Source organism: Calypte anna, chromosome 26 (genome assembly GCF_003957555.1).
Source record: "Calypte anna isolate BGI_N300 chromosome 26, bCalAnn1_v1.p, whole genome shotgun sequence".
NCBI classification, from domain to species: domain Eukaryota; kingdom Metazoa; phylum Chordata; class Aves; order Apodiformes; family Trochilidae; genus Calypte; species Calypte anna.
Genome location: NC_044271.1, coordinates 3,707,614 through 3,721,529, shown reverse-complemented (window position 1 = coordinate 3,721,529; position 13,916 = coordinate 3,707,614). Strand labels below are relative to the sequence as shown.

Below are 13,916 nucleotides of genomic sequence, written 5' to 3'. Positions count from 1 at the left end.
ACGGGAGTGCTGCCAGCTTTTGTTTAGCACCTATGAAGCAGGGATGGGAGTTCCCTGCACCTTCACCACCCCATCACCCCCTCCTCTGCTGCCTTCCCTGACCTGCAGGCACCTGTAGGGATGTGATCAGGACCCTGCAGCACCCAGCACCCAGCACCCAGCCCACTGGGCACCTCCAGGACCTCCCCCCACCCACCCATCACCCCCCGCCATGATGTGTGAGGTGATGCCCACCATCAGTGAGGGGGACCCCCTGGGCCCCCCCCAGGGCTCCGAGGCGGATGCTGACTTCGAGCAGCTGATGGTGAACATGCTGGATGAGAGGGACAAGCTGCTGGACACCCTGAGGGAGACTCGGGAGACCCTTTCTGTCACCCAGAGCCGCCTGCAGGAGACCCTGCGGGAGAGGGACCAGCTCCAGAGACAGCTCAACTCTGCCCTCCCACAGGTAAGGACCTGGCCCGGGGATGAGGAGGAGCTTTGCTGGGCCAGACAAGGGGGATCAGCCTCTTGGGGGGCATTTGTAGCTGCTTTTTAGGATGGTTGGCTTGGTGTGGTGGCTATGATGCTGCTGGGTGTGCTGCAACCTGTGGGTTCTCCCAGGCCAAGCCACAACCAGCTCAGACACCTCCCTGTCTCTTCTGTAACCCATGTTGGTCTGTGAGCCCACGTGGAGTGGGGTGAGACAGGAATCCCTGCTGTTCCACAGGGCTACAGGTGTGGAAAAAAGGCAAAACCTTCCCCGGGACACCTCAGGGTGATGGGGAGGCAGAGACAGAGCCCACATGTACCCACTGGCACCGAACAGCTTGGGGAGGAGATGGTTTGGTTTGGGTGGCAGATCTGGCTTGGTGCTTCCAGCCAGTTCCTTGGGATATTGGGCAGTCCTTGGCCTCCTGAGATTCCAGGTGAGGACATTAACCACATCCCTTCCCTGCTGCTGGAGGGAAGCCCCCTCCCTGCCCCTTCCCTTTCCATCAGCCCCATCACCTGGTGGGACAGTGACAATTTCTTTGTCTTGAACTTGGTCCTGGGAGGGGATGTTGGAGCCAGGGTGAGGGTTGGGACATTGCACTGAGCCATTGGTTTCCTGAGCTGTAGCAGATGGGCAGCAGGCAGGGAGGCTGCTGGAGGTCTGTGCTCAGCAAGCAGCCCAGGGCGTGGGGAAATGAGGGCTGCTGGGGGGGGGGGTTGCGTGGTGGTCTGCTCCTGGCTCCTCCCTGCAGGACCCCCTCCACAAATGAAGATGCTCAGGTCAGAAGAGGCTGGGGTGGGTCTGTGCAGGGTGGATCTGAGCTGCCCACCCTCCCTGTGGGGTCTTCTGGGGCAGCACACGGTGTCCCAGGGCCCAGACCTGGGGCAGGCAAGATTTGGGGGGGGGCTCTTGCATTGTTCCACTGTGGGTGTGGTGTGGGGAGGCTTCAAACATCTCTATCTATCTCTGTCTTAGGAAGACAAGAGGGCAGGGTCTCAAGTTGTGCCAGGGGAGGTTTAGGTTGGAGATGAGAAAGAATTTCTTTCTGGAGAGGGTGATCAGGCATTGGAATGGGCTGCCCAGGGAAGTAGTGGATTCTCCGTGTCTGGAGATCTTTCCAAAGAGCCTGGATGTGGCACTGAGTGCCATGGGCTGGGAACCACGGGGGGAGTGGATCAAGGGTTGGACTTGATGAGCTCTGAGGTCCCTTCCAACCCAGTCGATTCTATTCTATGATTCTATGATCCATTCTGACTGTGCTGGTGCTGGGACCTCAGATTCTCCTCACCTGGGTACTGGGATTTGGGGCACCCTCGAGAGATGGAAAATGACTGATGGATCAAAACTGGTGGCACAAGCCAGGACAGAGCTTGGGCTGGTGGCCAGCCAGCTCTCCAGCATCCCTCCTCTGCTCTGGATGAGGGAAAGCAGCTGGGGGGAAGGCAGCCCCTGTCCCCAGGCATGGAGCTGCAATGCTCCTGGCTCTGCCCAGGCTGCTGAAAGGGAAAAAAACCCAAACCAAACCCAGCAGTGCTTCCCCGGGAGCTCCTGGGGTCCCCAGGGATGAGATGCTCCCTGTCCTGAGATGCTCTGAGCCGTTCTCAGGCAGTGCCACCCCCTGCCCCCCAGCACCCCCCGTGTGCCGGGGGCTCTCATCGCCTCTGCCCCCACCCCCCATGCGCTGCAGGGAGCAGCCCGGGTCACCCTGAGCTCCCCCTGCCCGCCCCGCACGGATTAAGGAACCGCACGGATTTAGTTCCTCTCCCTCCCTCTCCAGCACCGGGGCCTCGGCGCGGCGGCGCCGGCAGCGTGCGGGCAGGGTGCGGGCAGGGTGCGGGTGGAGTGCGGGCAGGGTGCGGGCAGGGTGCGGGCAGGGTGCGGGTGGAGTGCGGGCAGGGTGCGGGCAGGGTGCGGGTGGAGTGCGGGCAGGGTGCGGGCGGGCGAACGGGGTCAGAGAGGGAGGGACCCAGCGCCTGCACCTACAGGTCCCGGGGGTCCCGGTCCTGCCGGGGGTCCCGGTCCGGCTGGGGCTGCCTGCACCTCTCCGGGGGATGTGACCGATCCCGGGGGCAGCAGATGGGGAACTCCCCTGCTGCTGCCCTGCCTGTCCCGGGGTGGGCAGGGGGGCTCCGGGCCCGGGCACCCCCCCTGCTGCTGATCCCTGGGGAGAGATGAGGGCTCGGGATGAATGAGGGGAGCGAAGCCAAAGGTGCTCGGGTGCCCAATGGGATTAATCCCAGCATGTGCATGTACCAGGTAAGCGGGATGGGGGGGGGGCTTTTGGGGGCTTTCCATGGGCCTCTCCCATCCTCTTCCAACCTCTCCATGGTCCCTTTCACCCAGGAGCTTATTGCAATGTCAGATTCCTTTGGGATGGGGCTCCAGCTGGATTGTTTGAAGAAACCCTCTTGTTCGGGTGGGGTTGGGCTCATCAGTGACCACTCAGGAGGCCAACAGCCCTTGGCCAAGCCCTGGCTGTGCAGGGAAGGTGCCCCCTGGGGAGGGATGGGTGCTGGTGGCTGGGGGGTGGATGTGTCACTGCATCCTTTTGGGGCACAGCAAGGATGCTGCAGTGTCCACACCAGGTCTGGCAGCAGAGCCATCGATGGAGCAGGCAGGGAACGTGTGTGTCTGGGGCAAACCCCCACGTGGGACAGGCAGGGATGCTCCAGGGATGCTCCTGCCTGTAGCTCCCATTCCCCTTTGCTCCTGTGGGGCTTGGCTGCCACATGGCCAAGCCATCCCTCCCCCTAATCCATAGGGGCATCCCTCAGCCCCCAAAAGGCAGAACTCCAGGGCGATTTCCCAGGGAAACTAAGCTGCCTTAATGCTTCTTACATGATTTATTTATTCATATGGGAGCACTGAATGCGACTTAATCAGTCTGAAAGCTCTCCACTCCAATCCCTCTGCCCTCCCTGCTTGCACGGGGGCTGTGTGACTGAAGACTGAGCCTTGGCCAGGGTCTGGGGGCAGTCAGCAGCCCCAGGGCCCTGGCATGGCTGCCAGCACCCTCCTGCCTGGCTGCTCCACTCATCTGTCCCTCTGCTCTCCTAGGTGTAGGTGTCACCCTGGGGATGTCCCCTGCAGGGCTCCAGCTGTGTCCAGATGTGTTCTTGGAGCAGGATCCTGTGTGTGATGGCAGGGAGCTGGCAGGAGTTCCTGTCCCCAGAAGAACAGGTTCCCAGATGTCACAGGGGCTCTGTGCTGAGGGCTGCTGATGGCCACAGAAAAACTCCTGAAATTCTTCCTTCCAGGCCCTGCCCTATTGCACCTTGGGGCTGCCTGGGGAGCCAAGAGCTGGGCTTTTTAGGGGGGGCAGAGCTCCTAAGACTCCATGAGCTCTCTGGAGGTTCCCCAGGACTTGGGGGGGCTTCTGGCATCTAATGATCACTTCAAATTCCTTCCATTTAACTCAAAAATATATCTAGAATTAACACCTGCAAAGAGCAGCATGGAAATGGGAACCTCAGGTACTTCAGGTCAGGATAAAACGCTCACTGGGTGCAACCTTTCCAGTGTCTCAAGACTTTGGGGGAAGATGGAGGGGTCTGGTGGTTCAGCACTGAACCCTTGGAGCTGGCCACTCTCTGACACGATGGAAGTGCTCAGATTATTGGATCCCCATTTGTTCAGCTGCACGATGCTTTGCCCCAAGCAATCCTGGGTGGAAATAACCCATGTTGAGAAGGCAGGACCCCAGTTCCCCAGGGTGGGGGTCCCATCAATGCTGTGGCTGAGAGGTCCAGGACATGTCACCCAGCTGCCCAGCTCTGAGGGGGGTGATGGCCAAAGCCCAGGGTTTACCCAGCAGGATTTAATCTTTGTAATCCCACACTGCTGGGGTTGGGGTTATCCCTTTGACTGGGACTTGGGGCTTTCTCTTGGCTTGCAGCACTCCTGGTCCTCCAGCAAGGGGGAACTGAGGTCTCCCAGCACAGACAGACGGATGGACAGGGGTCGTTTGCTGAGTCAGCAGCTCTGGTTCCTGGCCTGGGCATCCTTGCATCCTCCCCACACCAGGCTCCCTTGCACACCTGGCCCGTCAGGAGCAATCACTCCAATTAGGGGTCTAAAATGCCATTAATCTACAGCTGGAGCCAGTTTGTTCCCAAGGCTCGGGTGCAGTCCTGCCACTAACAGGGGAATTTTGTTGGCTCTGGTGCAGTCTCTTGTCGGTGCTGCAGGTGGCAGGAGGTGGCTCCAGGCTGAGGATTTGGGAATTTCAGCTTTCCCATGCTACCAACTCGTCTCCCTCTGAGCCCAGGCTGGCACACTTGGGGTGGTTTGGTTTTAATCCCAAATGAAGCAGTTCCCAGGCTGCTGGGGGACCCACAGCTGAGTCTCAGCATCCATCCCTTGGCTGAACCTCAGACCCCTCTCCCTCACTTCCTAACCCATCACAGGGGTCTCTGCTTTGTTTGAGCTGGGGGCAGGTGCCTCTGGCTCTCTCAGAAGGACAGAGGAAAATCATGGAATCATAGACTCATAAAAACACAGAATGGTTTGGGTTGGAAAGGACCTTAAAGATCACCAGGATCCAATCCCCTCCATGGGCAGGGATCCTTCCCAGCAGCCCAGGTTGCACAAAGCTTCATCCATCCTGGCCTTGAGCTGCCAGGCTGGGTGCATCCCTAGGCATCCTATTCCAGTGCCTTACTACCCTTATGGTGATTTTTTCCCCCTAATAATGTAACCTAAATCTCCCCTCTTTCAGTTTAAATTGCCTGAATCCATTTTATGCCCCCTCTGCTGGGATGTAGGCCAGTGGCATTGCTGCAGGTGGGATGGGAGCTGTGTGACACTGCAACTGGGAGCTGTACCCAAACTTGTCTGGTGGCCACTGGTGGCCCTGGCATTGCCAGGGCAGACATCTGGCACAGCTGGGGCTGGTGGAGTTAGCTCCAGGCAGGTGCTGGAGTGATATATTCCTGGGTTTTTTATTCCCAAGGCACGAAAATCAGGCTTGCAAGTGCCCCCAGCTCTGTGTACTCAGCTGACCCTCGCTGCCATCCTGTCTTGCTGCTGGGGTGTTGCTATTTTTGGTGGTAAATGCTCCTTTTTTTTGCAGCCTTTCCCCCAGGAAGGACAGTTATTTTGGTCTCTCTGGTTTCCCTGAAGCTGCAGCAGCCCTGGCAGCCTCGCTGGGGCACAGAGCAGGGGATGTGTCCACCCTTTCCTGGTGGGATGGGGTCAGGCAGGAGCTTTGAGTGGAGCCACCACCGTGCTTGGAGCTTGGTGTGCATGGGGCTGGGGGCTGCCTCTCTGCAGGGGATTTTCTCCCTTTTAATCCCCTGCCTGCTCGGGCTGGAGCCTGATTGCTGGCACAGTCTGCACAGCTCAGCCAGCCTGGGTGGGCACCGTGGGGTGAGGAGGGCTGAGCGTGGGTGATTGCTGTCCCCAGCCTGGCATCTGTCCCCCCTTCCTGCCCCCACTGCTTTATCCCATCCATCCCAGACTTCCCAGGCATCCCAGGGGGGGAGAGAGCAGCCCCCAGCCCCCAGTTCCCTGCCAGCTATGGGGCACAGGGAGGGGGTTCCCTTTTGGGGGGATCTGGGGACTTTGGATCTACCAGGTCCTGGCTCTGGTGCTGGGAGAGGGTCCACAACCAAAGTGTCACCCGTGGCCACAGCTTGGGGTGCTGAAGGATGTTCCTGGGGCCATCACAGCTGCAGGGACACTTTTGCTGAGCTCTTTAAGCCCATCCCCAGCATATTGAGGGGAGGGGGTGGGGAAATCTCTCTCTAAATCTGAAGCAGCCAGTGGTGCAGGGAAACCTCCCGTGCACTCCCCTCTGCTGCTCCCGCATGCTCCCTGCCATTCCCAGCCCCAAAATAATCCCTGGGGATGCTCGGGAGCTGCTGCTCTTCTGCGTGGAGGTTGCATAACCCGGGGGCTGCTGGGCTGAGTGCTGATCCTGGGAATGCAGAGCTCCTGGGAAAGGCTTGGCCAGCACAGCCACCCCCGGGGGAGCAGAGCTGCAAGGGGTGCACGGGGGGTGCCTCGGGGGGGCTGGGGGTGGTCCTCGGGATGGGCTCTGGGCACAGCAGGGGCTGGGGATTGGGGGTTGGGGTGCTGTGACTGGTTTGGGGCACAACTGAGAGGGGCAGGGATTGACCCCAGGGCTGGAGTGGCCTTTGGGGCATCGATGAGGACAGGGATTGACCCCAAGGCTGGAGTGGTCTGTGGGTAAAAGATGGGGACAGGGGTGACACCACAGGGGTGACACCACAGCTGGAACGGCCCCTGGGGACAGGGATTGAGCCCAGATCTGAAGTGGCCTCTGGGGCATCGATGAGGACAGGAATGACCCCAGGGCTGGGACTGGAAGTGATGGGGACAGCGCTGGGACTGGGAAGGAGTGGAGGAACTCAGGAGCTGGGACAATACTTGGGGCAAGGATTTTGGGCTCCAGCAGCCCTGAGACGTGGTGATGGGCAGGAAGGCAGGGGGCTGTAGGGGTGATGAGACTGACTTTGGCTGTTGTCATTACTGTTCTGCTTCCTCCACATCGTGCTTAGGTCCTGTCCTGCTGTGGGATGTCACCAGCCCCAGGCTGAACACCACAGCAGTTTGGGGTGGGAAGGGAGGGGAGAAATATAGCTGGGACAAAGAGAGGGTAAACAGCTCTTTAAGGGACATCAGCCACTGCAAGAGGCTTCACATTGAGCTGAGGCAGAGCAAATTTGAGTCACCCTAAGCCTCAGTTTTGCTTCAGTGTCGAAGGTTTTTATTTGTCTTAAACTTGAAAATTCAAGTGAAAGAGAATTTCATGCTGTAAAAATGGCTCTCAGCCCACAGTCAAAATTTGGTTTGTTAATACTCAATCCAATCCTTCTCAGCTTCTTCTTCTGAAACCCTCTCCCTTTCTTCAGTCCTCAACCACACTGTGAAAACTGGTGTAAATTCATGAAGTGTTCCACATTTACATTTTTCACCCCAAGAAATCCCAGCTGCAAAATGTCACTTAGTCCTGGCACCACTGGGCTGGTGAAGAGCAACAGGGAGCAATGGGAGGGTGTTCCTGGGCTGACCCAGCTGCTTGGTTTTCGTGTTTTAAGGGAAAATGAACTCTCCTGCCTCACTTGGGCTTGTTAAACCTCATTTTATTGAACTGGGGCAGATCTCAGTCAGTCCTTGGAAGGAGCTTTTGGATGGTGCCAGGTCCTGAGGCCATTGCAGGGGCTGTCCTGGGGCTGGGGTGAGTTTTTAGCCTGGTGGGATGCTCCCAGGTGGGTGCTCTGCTGGGTTGCATCAGGGGGACGAGGTTATGGGGCATGGGGCTGGTGGCCTTGACTGGGATGCTTTCAGTGCTGTTGAGCACCTCTGGAGCTGTAGAGCAGCTTCTTGTGTTACTGGACAAAGCCAGATACTGGGATACTGCATTCCCCCTCATCCAGAGCACTTGGGGAAGCCAGGAACAGGTCAGGAGCAAGGAACATGATTGCTCAGTGTCCCTGTCTGTCTGGTTGGGTTCAGATGGGAAATGCTCCAGGCTGGAGGTCCTGGCAGTGGGGCCAGGACACTGGTTCCCATCCCCATCCCCATCCCCATCCCCATCCCCATCCCCATCTCCATCCCCATCCCCATCTCCATCCCCATCCCCATCTCCATCCCCATCCCCATCCCCATCTCCATCCCCATCCCCATCCCCATCCCCATCCCCATCCCCATCCCATCCCCATCTCCATCCCCATCTCCATCTCCATCCCATCCCATCTCCATCCCCATCCCCATCCCCATCTCCATCTCCATCCCCATCTCCATCTCCATCCCCATCTCCATTCCCATCCCCATCTCCACCCCCATCCCCATCTCCATCTCCATCCCCATCCCCATCCCCATCTCCATCTCCATCCCCATCTCCATCCCCATCTCCATCTCCATCTCCATCCCCATCCCCATCCCCATCTCCATCTCCATCCCCATCCCCATCCCCATCCCCATCCCCATCCCCATCTCCATCTCCATCCCCATCTCCATCCCCATCTCCATCCCCATCTCCATCTCCATCCCATCTCCATCCCATCCCCATCCCCCTCCCCATCCCCATCCCCATCCCCATCTCCATCCCCATCCCCATCTCCATCTCCATCCCCATCCCCATCCCCATCCCCATCCCCATCCCCATCCCCATCCCCATCCCCATCCCCATCCCCATCCCCATCTCCATCTCTCTGCTCACAGCTGTGTCCTGATCCCTGCAGGAATTTGCGACACTGACGCGGGAGCTCAGCGCCTGCCGGGAGCAGCTCCTGGAGAGGGAAGAGGAGATCTCAGAGCTGAAAGCTGAGCGTAACAACACCCGGGTGAGCACCCGACCCCTCCTGCATGGCTTTTGGTCCCCAGAAACGGGGGTCAGCACAGGCTGCTGGGCCAGCACTGACATCACCAGCTCCGTGCTTGTCCTCTTGCAGCTCTTGCTGGAGCACCTGGAGTGCCTGGTGTCGAGGCATGAGAGGTCCCTGAGGATGACTGTGGTCAAACGTCAGGCTCAGTCTCCATCTGGAGTTTCCAGTGAGGTTGAGGTGCTCAAGGCACTCAAGTCACTCTTTGAGCATCACAAGGCACTAGATGAAAAGGTAAGACAGGCTGCTGGGACCTCTCTCCTGGCTCGCTCCATGAGCATCTGCTGCTGACCTCATCCAAAATCTCCTCCTCCCTCCCACTGGATGTCTTTTTTTGTTGTTAAGCTGAGTGGTGACATGGGATCCCTCAGGAGGAAGGTCTTGGATATCCAAAAGCCACAGCACCTTTGCTCTAGGAGCTGGTGGGGCTGCTGAGTGGATACTGTGGCTTTGAGGCTGTCAGGGATGGGGATCTTGCTCCCTTGGGTCATTCACACAGTGGTGCTGAGTGCTGGCATTTGGCATCCTGGTTCAGTCTTTGCATAACAACTCATATTGGGCCTCCTGGTTCATTTAGCAGGTCCTTGATCTGCTAAAAGAGCTCTTCAGGCCGTGGGTGTCCTGAAAAAATCAACTTGGGCAGGGCTATTCCTCTCCAACCTGCTTTTGCTCTTCCAAGTGATGAGCTGGAACATCTCTGAGTCCATGCCCTGGACATGAAGCCACCTGAGCCTGGCTGTCAGCCAGAGGGAAGGGGCTGGGAGCTTGCCTGGCTCCTGCACACCCTCAGCACAGGTAAGGAGTGGCTTTTCCTCTTCTCTCACACGGCTGCAGGTCAGGGAACGCTTGCGAGCAGCTTTGGAGCGAGTGGCAACCTTGGAGGAGCAGCTTGTGGATGCCCATCGGCAGGTGAGAGGAGTTTGGCTCCTTCCAGGGGGAACCCACTGGGCTGGGCCTGTTCCATGTTATGGTTGTGAATTCCTGTTGAGTTTTGCTCAAATTATTGTGTAAGATCAGAGAAATGGCATTTGTGCATTTTTAATGGGTGGCTTTTATTCTAAAAACACTGCTCAGATGGAGGGTTGTCTGTATTTAAGGAAACCTTGTAAATATTCTAAAACTTCTGTCTCCCAGGCAAGGTTTCCTCTGTTGTTTTGCTGTTTGATGTTTGTTTCACTGACAAAAGCAACCTGAGCTTGAAGCATTGCAGGGGGCTGAGAGTGACTTGGGATTTCCCCTGCCTCAGCAGACCCAAACCTTGCTGCTCTGAGCACCCCATCTGGCATCCCCCAGCTCCTTCCTTTCCTGGGTCCTGGCACGGGGACTTTGCTGTCCCCAACACCCACCCCTTTTCATCTTGGAGTGATACTAACCCTGTTTTCCTTCCTGAAGTTTGTGCCAGGGGCAAGAGCCATCCCTATAGCCTCTGCCTGGCCAAATTTTGCTCCTTTTTCCCAGGATGTATCTGTGGTACTTGGCCAGGCTCAGCAGGGAGGCAGTGCTTGGCCTTTGGTGACCTTGCAGGGACCTTTCCCCATCCTCCCAGCAGAGCAGGAGGTGATGTTGGTGTTAAATCTCCTGCTGGCCACATCTGCACTGTGGCTGCAACCCAGGGAAGTGCCCTGGGAGGAGTTCTGGGCTGGAAGGACTCAGGTCCCCAAGGGCTCAGACCCCCAAGGGCTCAGGCTCTTTGCACACCTGTAGCAATCACTGCTGTGTCCCCAGAAGATGTGGCAGTGCTTTTCCTCATGTCCCAATCCCACTGACACCCAGGTGGCAGTTCTGCAGCAAGGAGCAGCTCGGGAGGCCCCTGGGGCTGAGCGGGATGAGAGGGAGCCCAAGGAGCCGGTGCAGAAGCTTCCCTGGAAGGTGAGAGCCCCACAGCCCCTTGCTCTGACCATGCTCACCAAGCCCAGCATTTCTCCAGCCCCCTGGTCACTAGCTCTACAGTACTGAATACTTTTCCCTCTCCCCCATGTCCAGCCCCTGGGAAATGCCCTTCCCAGTGTGCACAGACCATTCCCACAGCAGAGGGGAATTTCTGCTCCTTCTTGGCTGCTCCTTGGGGCTCTGCTTCCCAGAGGTGCTCAGCCATCCCTATTCCATCATGCCTCTGAGAAGCCACGTCCCTGGCTAGCAGAGCCTGTGGACAGGGGGTCCCAGAGCCCCAGGTTCCCACTCCCCATCACCTCACTTGGGTCCCCAGGGCCACGTTCCCCCATCACGGAGCCACACGCAGCCCCAGCCCCTGCCTGGGGCCAGCCTGGCATCTCCTCTCTGCTGCTTCCCAGAGGCTCTCCAACGGCTCCGTCCACCCGGACGATGAGGCAGGGCGGGTGGTGGAACTTCAGGAGCTCCTGGAGAAGCAGAATTTTGAAGTGGTCCAGGCCAAGGAACGCATCTCTGCCTTGGCTGCCAGCGTTGCTGAGCTGGAGGAGGATCTGGGCACTGCCAGGAAGGATCTGATCAAATCTGAGGAGATGAGCAGCAAGTACCAGAGGGACCTCCGAGAGGTTAGACACTGCTCCCACCCTGCCAAACCTGGTGCTGCAGAGACAGTCACAGCAGCTTCGGCAAGCTCAGGGTTGGGAAGGGATTGTGACCCCTGGTGTATGCAGGGTGGGGGTCTGTGTGTCCCAAAAGAGGCCACTGCCTTTGGGAGATTGTCCCCAAGACTTCCCTGAGGTTATGAAAAGCCTCTGAGATACCCAGGAGTGCTGCAGACCTGGGGCAGAGAGCTCTCTTCATGCTAGAAGGTGTTCATGTCAGAGCTGTGTTCATGCTAGAAGGTTTTCCTGTGATTGCTCCACTCTCCCTTTATTGCTCTCCTGCTCTGCTGCCCCTCATCCCTGGGTTGAGGAACATCCTGAGGTTTCATGGAATGCTTGGACTCTGGGGTGGCCCAGTTATTCCCAAATTGGTGATCACAGATCAGGATGTGACAGCCCCATCACTTCCCCAGGCCCTGGCTCAGAAGGAGGACATGGAGGAGAGGATCACCACGCTGGAGAAACGTTACCTGGCAGCCCAGAGAGAAGCCACCTCCATCCATGACCTCAATGACAAGCTGGAGAGCGAGCTGGCCAACAAGGAGTCCCTGCACCGCCAGGTACCAGGGCTGCACCCAGAGCCTCCTTCTCACCACCCTGGGCACTTGGGAGGGAGAAGCGGGTGCCAGGGATGGGACGAGTGGACTGACACCCATCCTGTCCTCTCCTGCAGTGCGAGGAGAAAGCTCGGCACCTGCAGGAGCTGCTGGAGCTGGCAGAGCAGAAGCTGCAGCAGACGATGAGGAAGGCGGAGACGCTGCCCGAGGTGGAAGCGGAGCTGGCCCAGCGCATCGCTGCCCTCACCAAGGCAAGGGAGTGGGTGCTGGGCTTGGGTGGGATGGGAGAGTGCAGGAGCCTGAGGGAATTCCTCTGAGGAAGAGACAGCTTTGTCTGACCCCCCGGCGATGGAGCCCCTGGCAGCACCAAAGCCTCCTGCTCCCTTTCCCAGCTCTGAGCTGTGCACGTGGGGTTTTAAAGTTTCCAATGTGGCCCCTACACGAAGTTTGCTCCCTTCCCTTGGCTCTTTTCTCCAGAGAGGAAATGGCCCTGTCTGTGATGGTCTTCACCTTGTGCTGGGACCACTCTGGGATGAAGGGGAAGGATCCAGGCTGGATCTGGGAGAGTGCAAGCCTGGGGGGAGGTGTGGATACAACCATTCCAGGTGCTGGAATAGGTGCCAAGTCCACCCCCTTGCTAGCCCAGCTGTCTTGGGCCCTCAGCACACAGTGGGGATGAAGCAGTGGGAGCAAGCAGTGCATTCCAGGGAAGGATGCAGATGCAGGGGTGGAGGGAGGGATGCAGTAAGACCCACATGATTCTGGGGAGCATCACCCAAGAGGGCTGCTCTGCTTTTCCCAGGCAGAAGAGAGGCACGGGAGCATCGAGGAGCACCTCAGGCAGCTGGAGAGTCAGCTGGAGGAGAAGAACCAGGAGCTGGCCAGGGTAGGTGCTGCTCAGCCTGGACTGGGGCATCCTGGTGCATCCTGATCTGGCTTTGGCTCCCTGTGCCATGGTGGCTGGGTGCCTGGTTAATCCTTTCCCATCCAGGATCTCAAACTAAAGCCACCCAGGAGCTCATCACACTCTGCAGTGACTTCCCAGGCATCTCAGTCTTGCTGTAACATGCCACAGCCACTCCTCTTCCTTGATCACCCTCTGGGCCAAGCTGGGACCCCAAATGCAGGGTGGGGGCTCCAGCTGCCCTTCCCCCAGCCTAGACCCCAGCAAGGAGAGACCAGTGGGTGCTGAGACTAAAGGTGCTGCCTCTCAAAGAGACCTGGAGGCCAAGCAGATGTGTGATGGGACTCAGTCCCTGCCCTGCTTCTTAGGCAGCTGCTGGGCTGTCCATGCAGGAGGTTGTGGTGCCCGTATCTCAGGTGGCCCAGGTGACATTCCAGTATGTGGCCCTGCCAGAGCCCCTGGTTGTTTTGTCCTGGGGCAGAGATTTGGAGAGACCTTGGCACCGGGTCAGGCAAGCAGGAGCTCTTTAGATCCTGTTCTCCTTCCTCATCAGCTCTGGGTGGGAAATGGCAGAGGGAGTCCCAGCAGAGGGGTCTGTGCCCTGAGGGGTGGATTTGTCCCCAGAAGCTGAGCCCCAGGGATCAGCTGTGCCAGCACCAGCAGGCAGGGGGTGGCAGGAGGAGCAGATCCTCTGGAGCTGAGGTGGCTGCTTGCCCTTTGCAGGCTCGGCAGAGGGAGAAGATGAACGAGGAGCACAACAAACGCCTCTCGGACACCGTGGATCGGCTGCTGAGCGAGTCCAACGAGAGGCTGCAGCTGCACCTCAAGGAGAGGATGGCAGCCCTGGAGGAGAAGGTGGGGCTGGGGGGCAGGGGAGCCTCTGGGGGAGTTGGAAGGGGCTGGAGGGGTCTGCAGCCCCTTCAGCGTGGAGCTTTGGCCAGGTACAGCAGAGGGGTTGGGAAGTTCCTGTGCAGAGCTGGAGAAATGGTCCCATGCAGGATGCTCCTGGGCTCTGGGGCTGGTGGGAGTGCAGGGAAGGTGCTCTGCAGCACACCCTCACCTCCAGCCAGGCCTTGCCTGGTC

General features: G+C 58.5%; 1 protein-coding gene across 1 annotated transcript in view; it reads left to right on the top strand.

Moving 5' to 3' along the window:
* The first annotated feature begins 211 nt into the window (after positions 1-211).
* Positions 212-13,916, top strand: part of PPFIA4 (PTPRF interacting protein alpha 4) — a 30,326-nt gene continuing 16,621 nt past the window's right edge. The window contains 10 exon segments of the mRNA XM_030465393.1: positions 212-448; positions 8,683-8,784; positions 8,893-9,057; positions 9,658-9,732; positions 10,597-10,692; positions 11,115-11,336; positions 11,786-11,932; positions 12,046-12,180; positions 12,732-12,815; positions 13,557-13,688. Coding sequence (XP_030321253.1) covers positions 212-448; positions 8,683-8,784; positions 8,893-9,057; positions 9,658-9,732; positions 10,597-10,692; positions 11,115-11,336; positions 11,786-11,932; positions 12,046-12,180; positions 12,732-12,815; positions 13,557-13,688 — 1,395 coding nt within the window.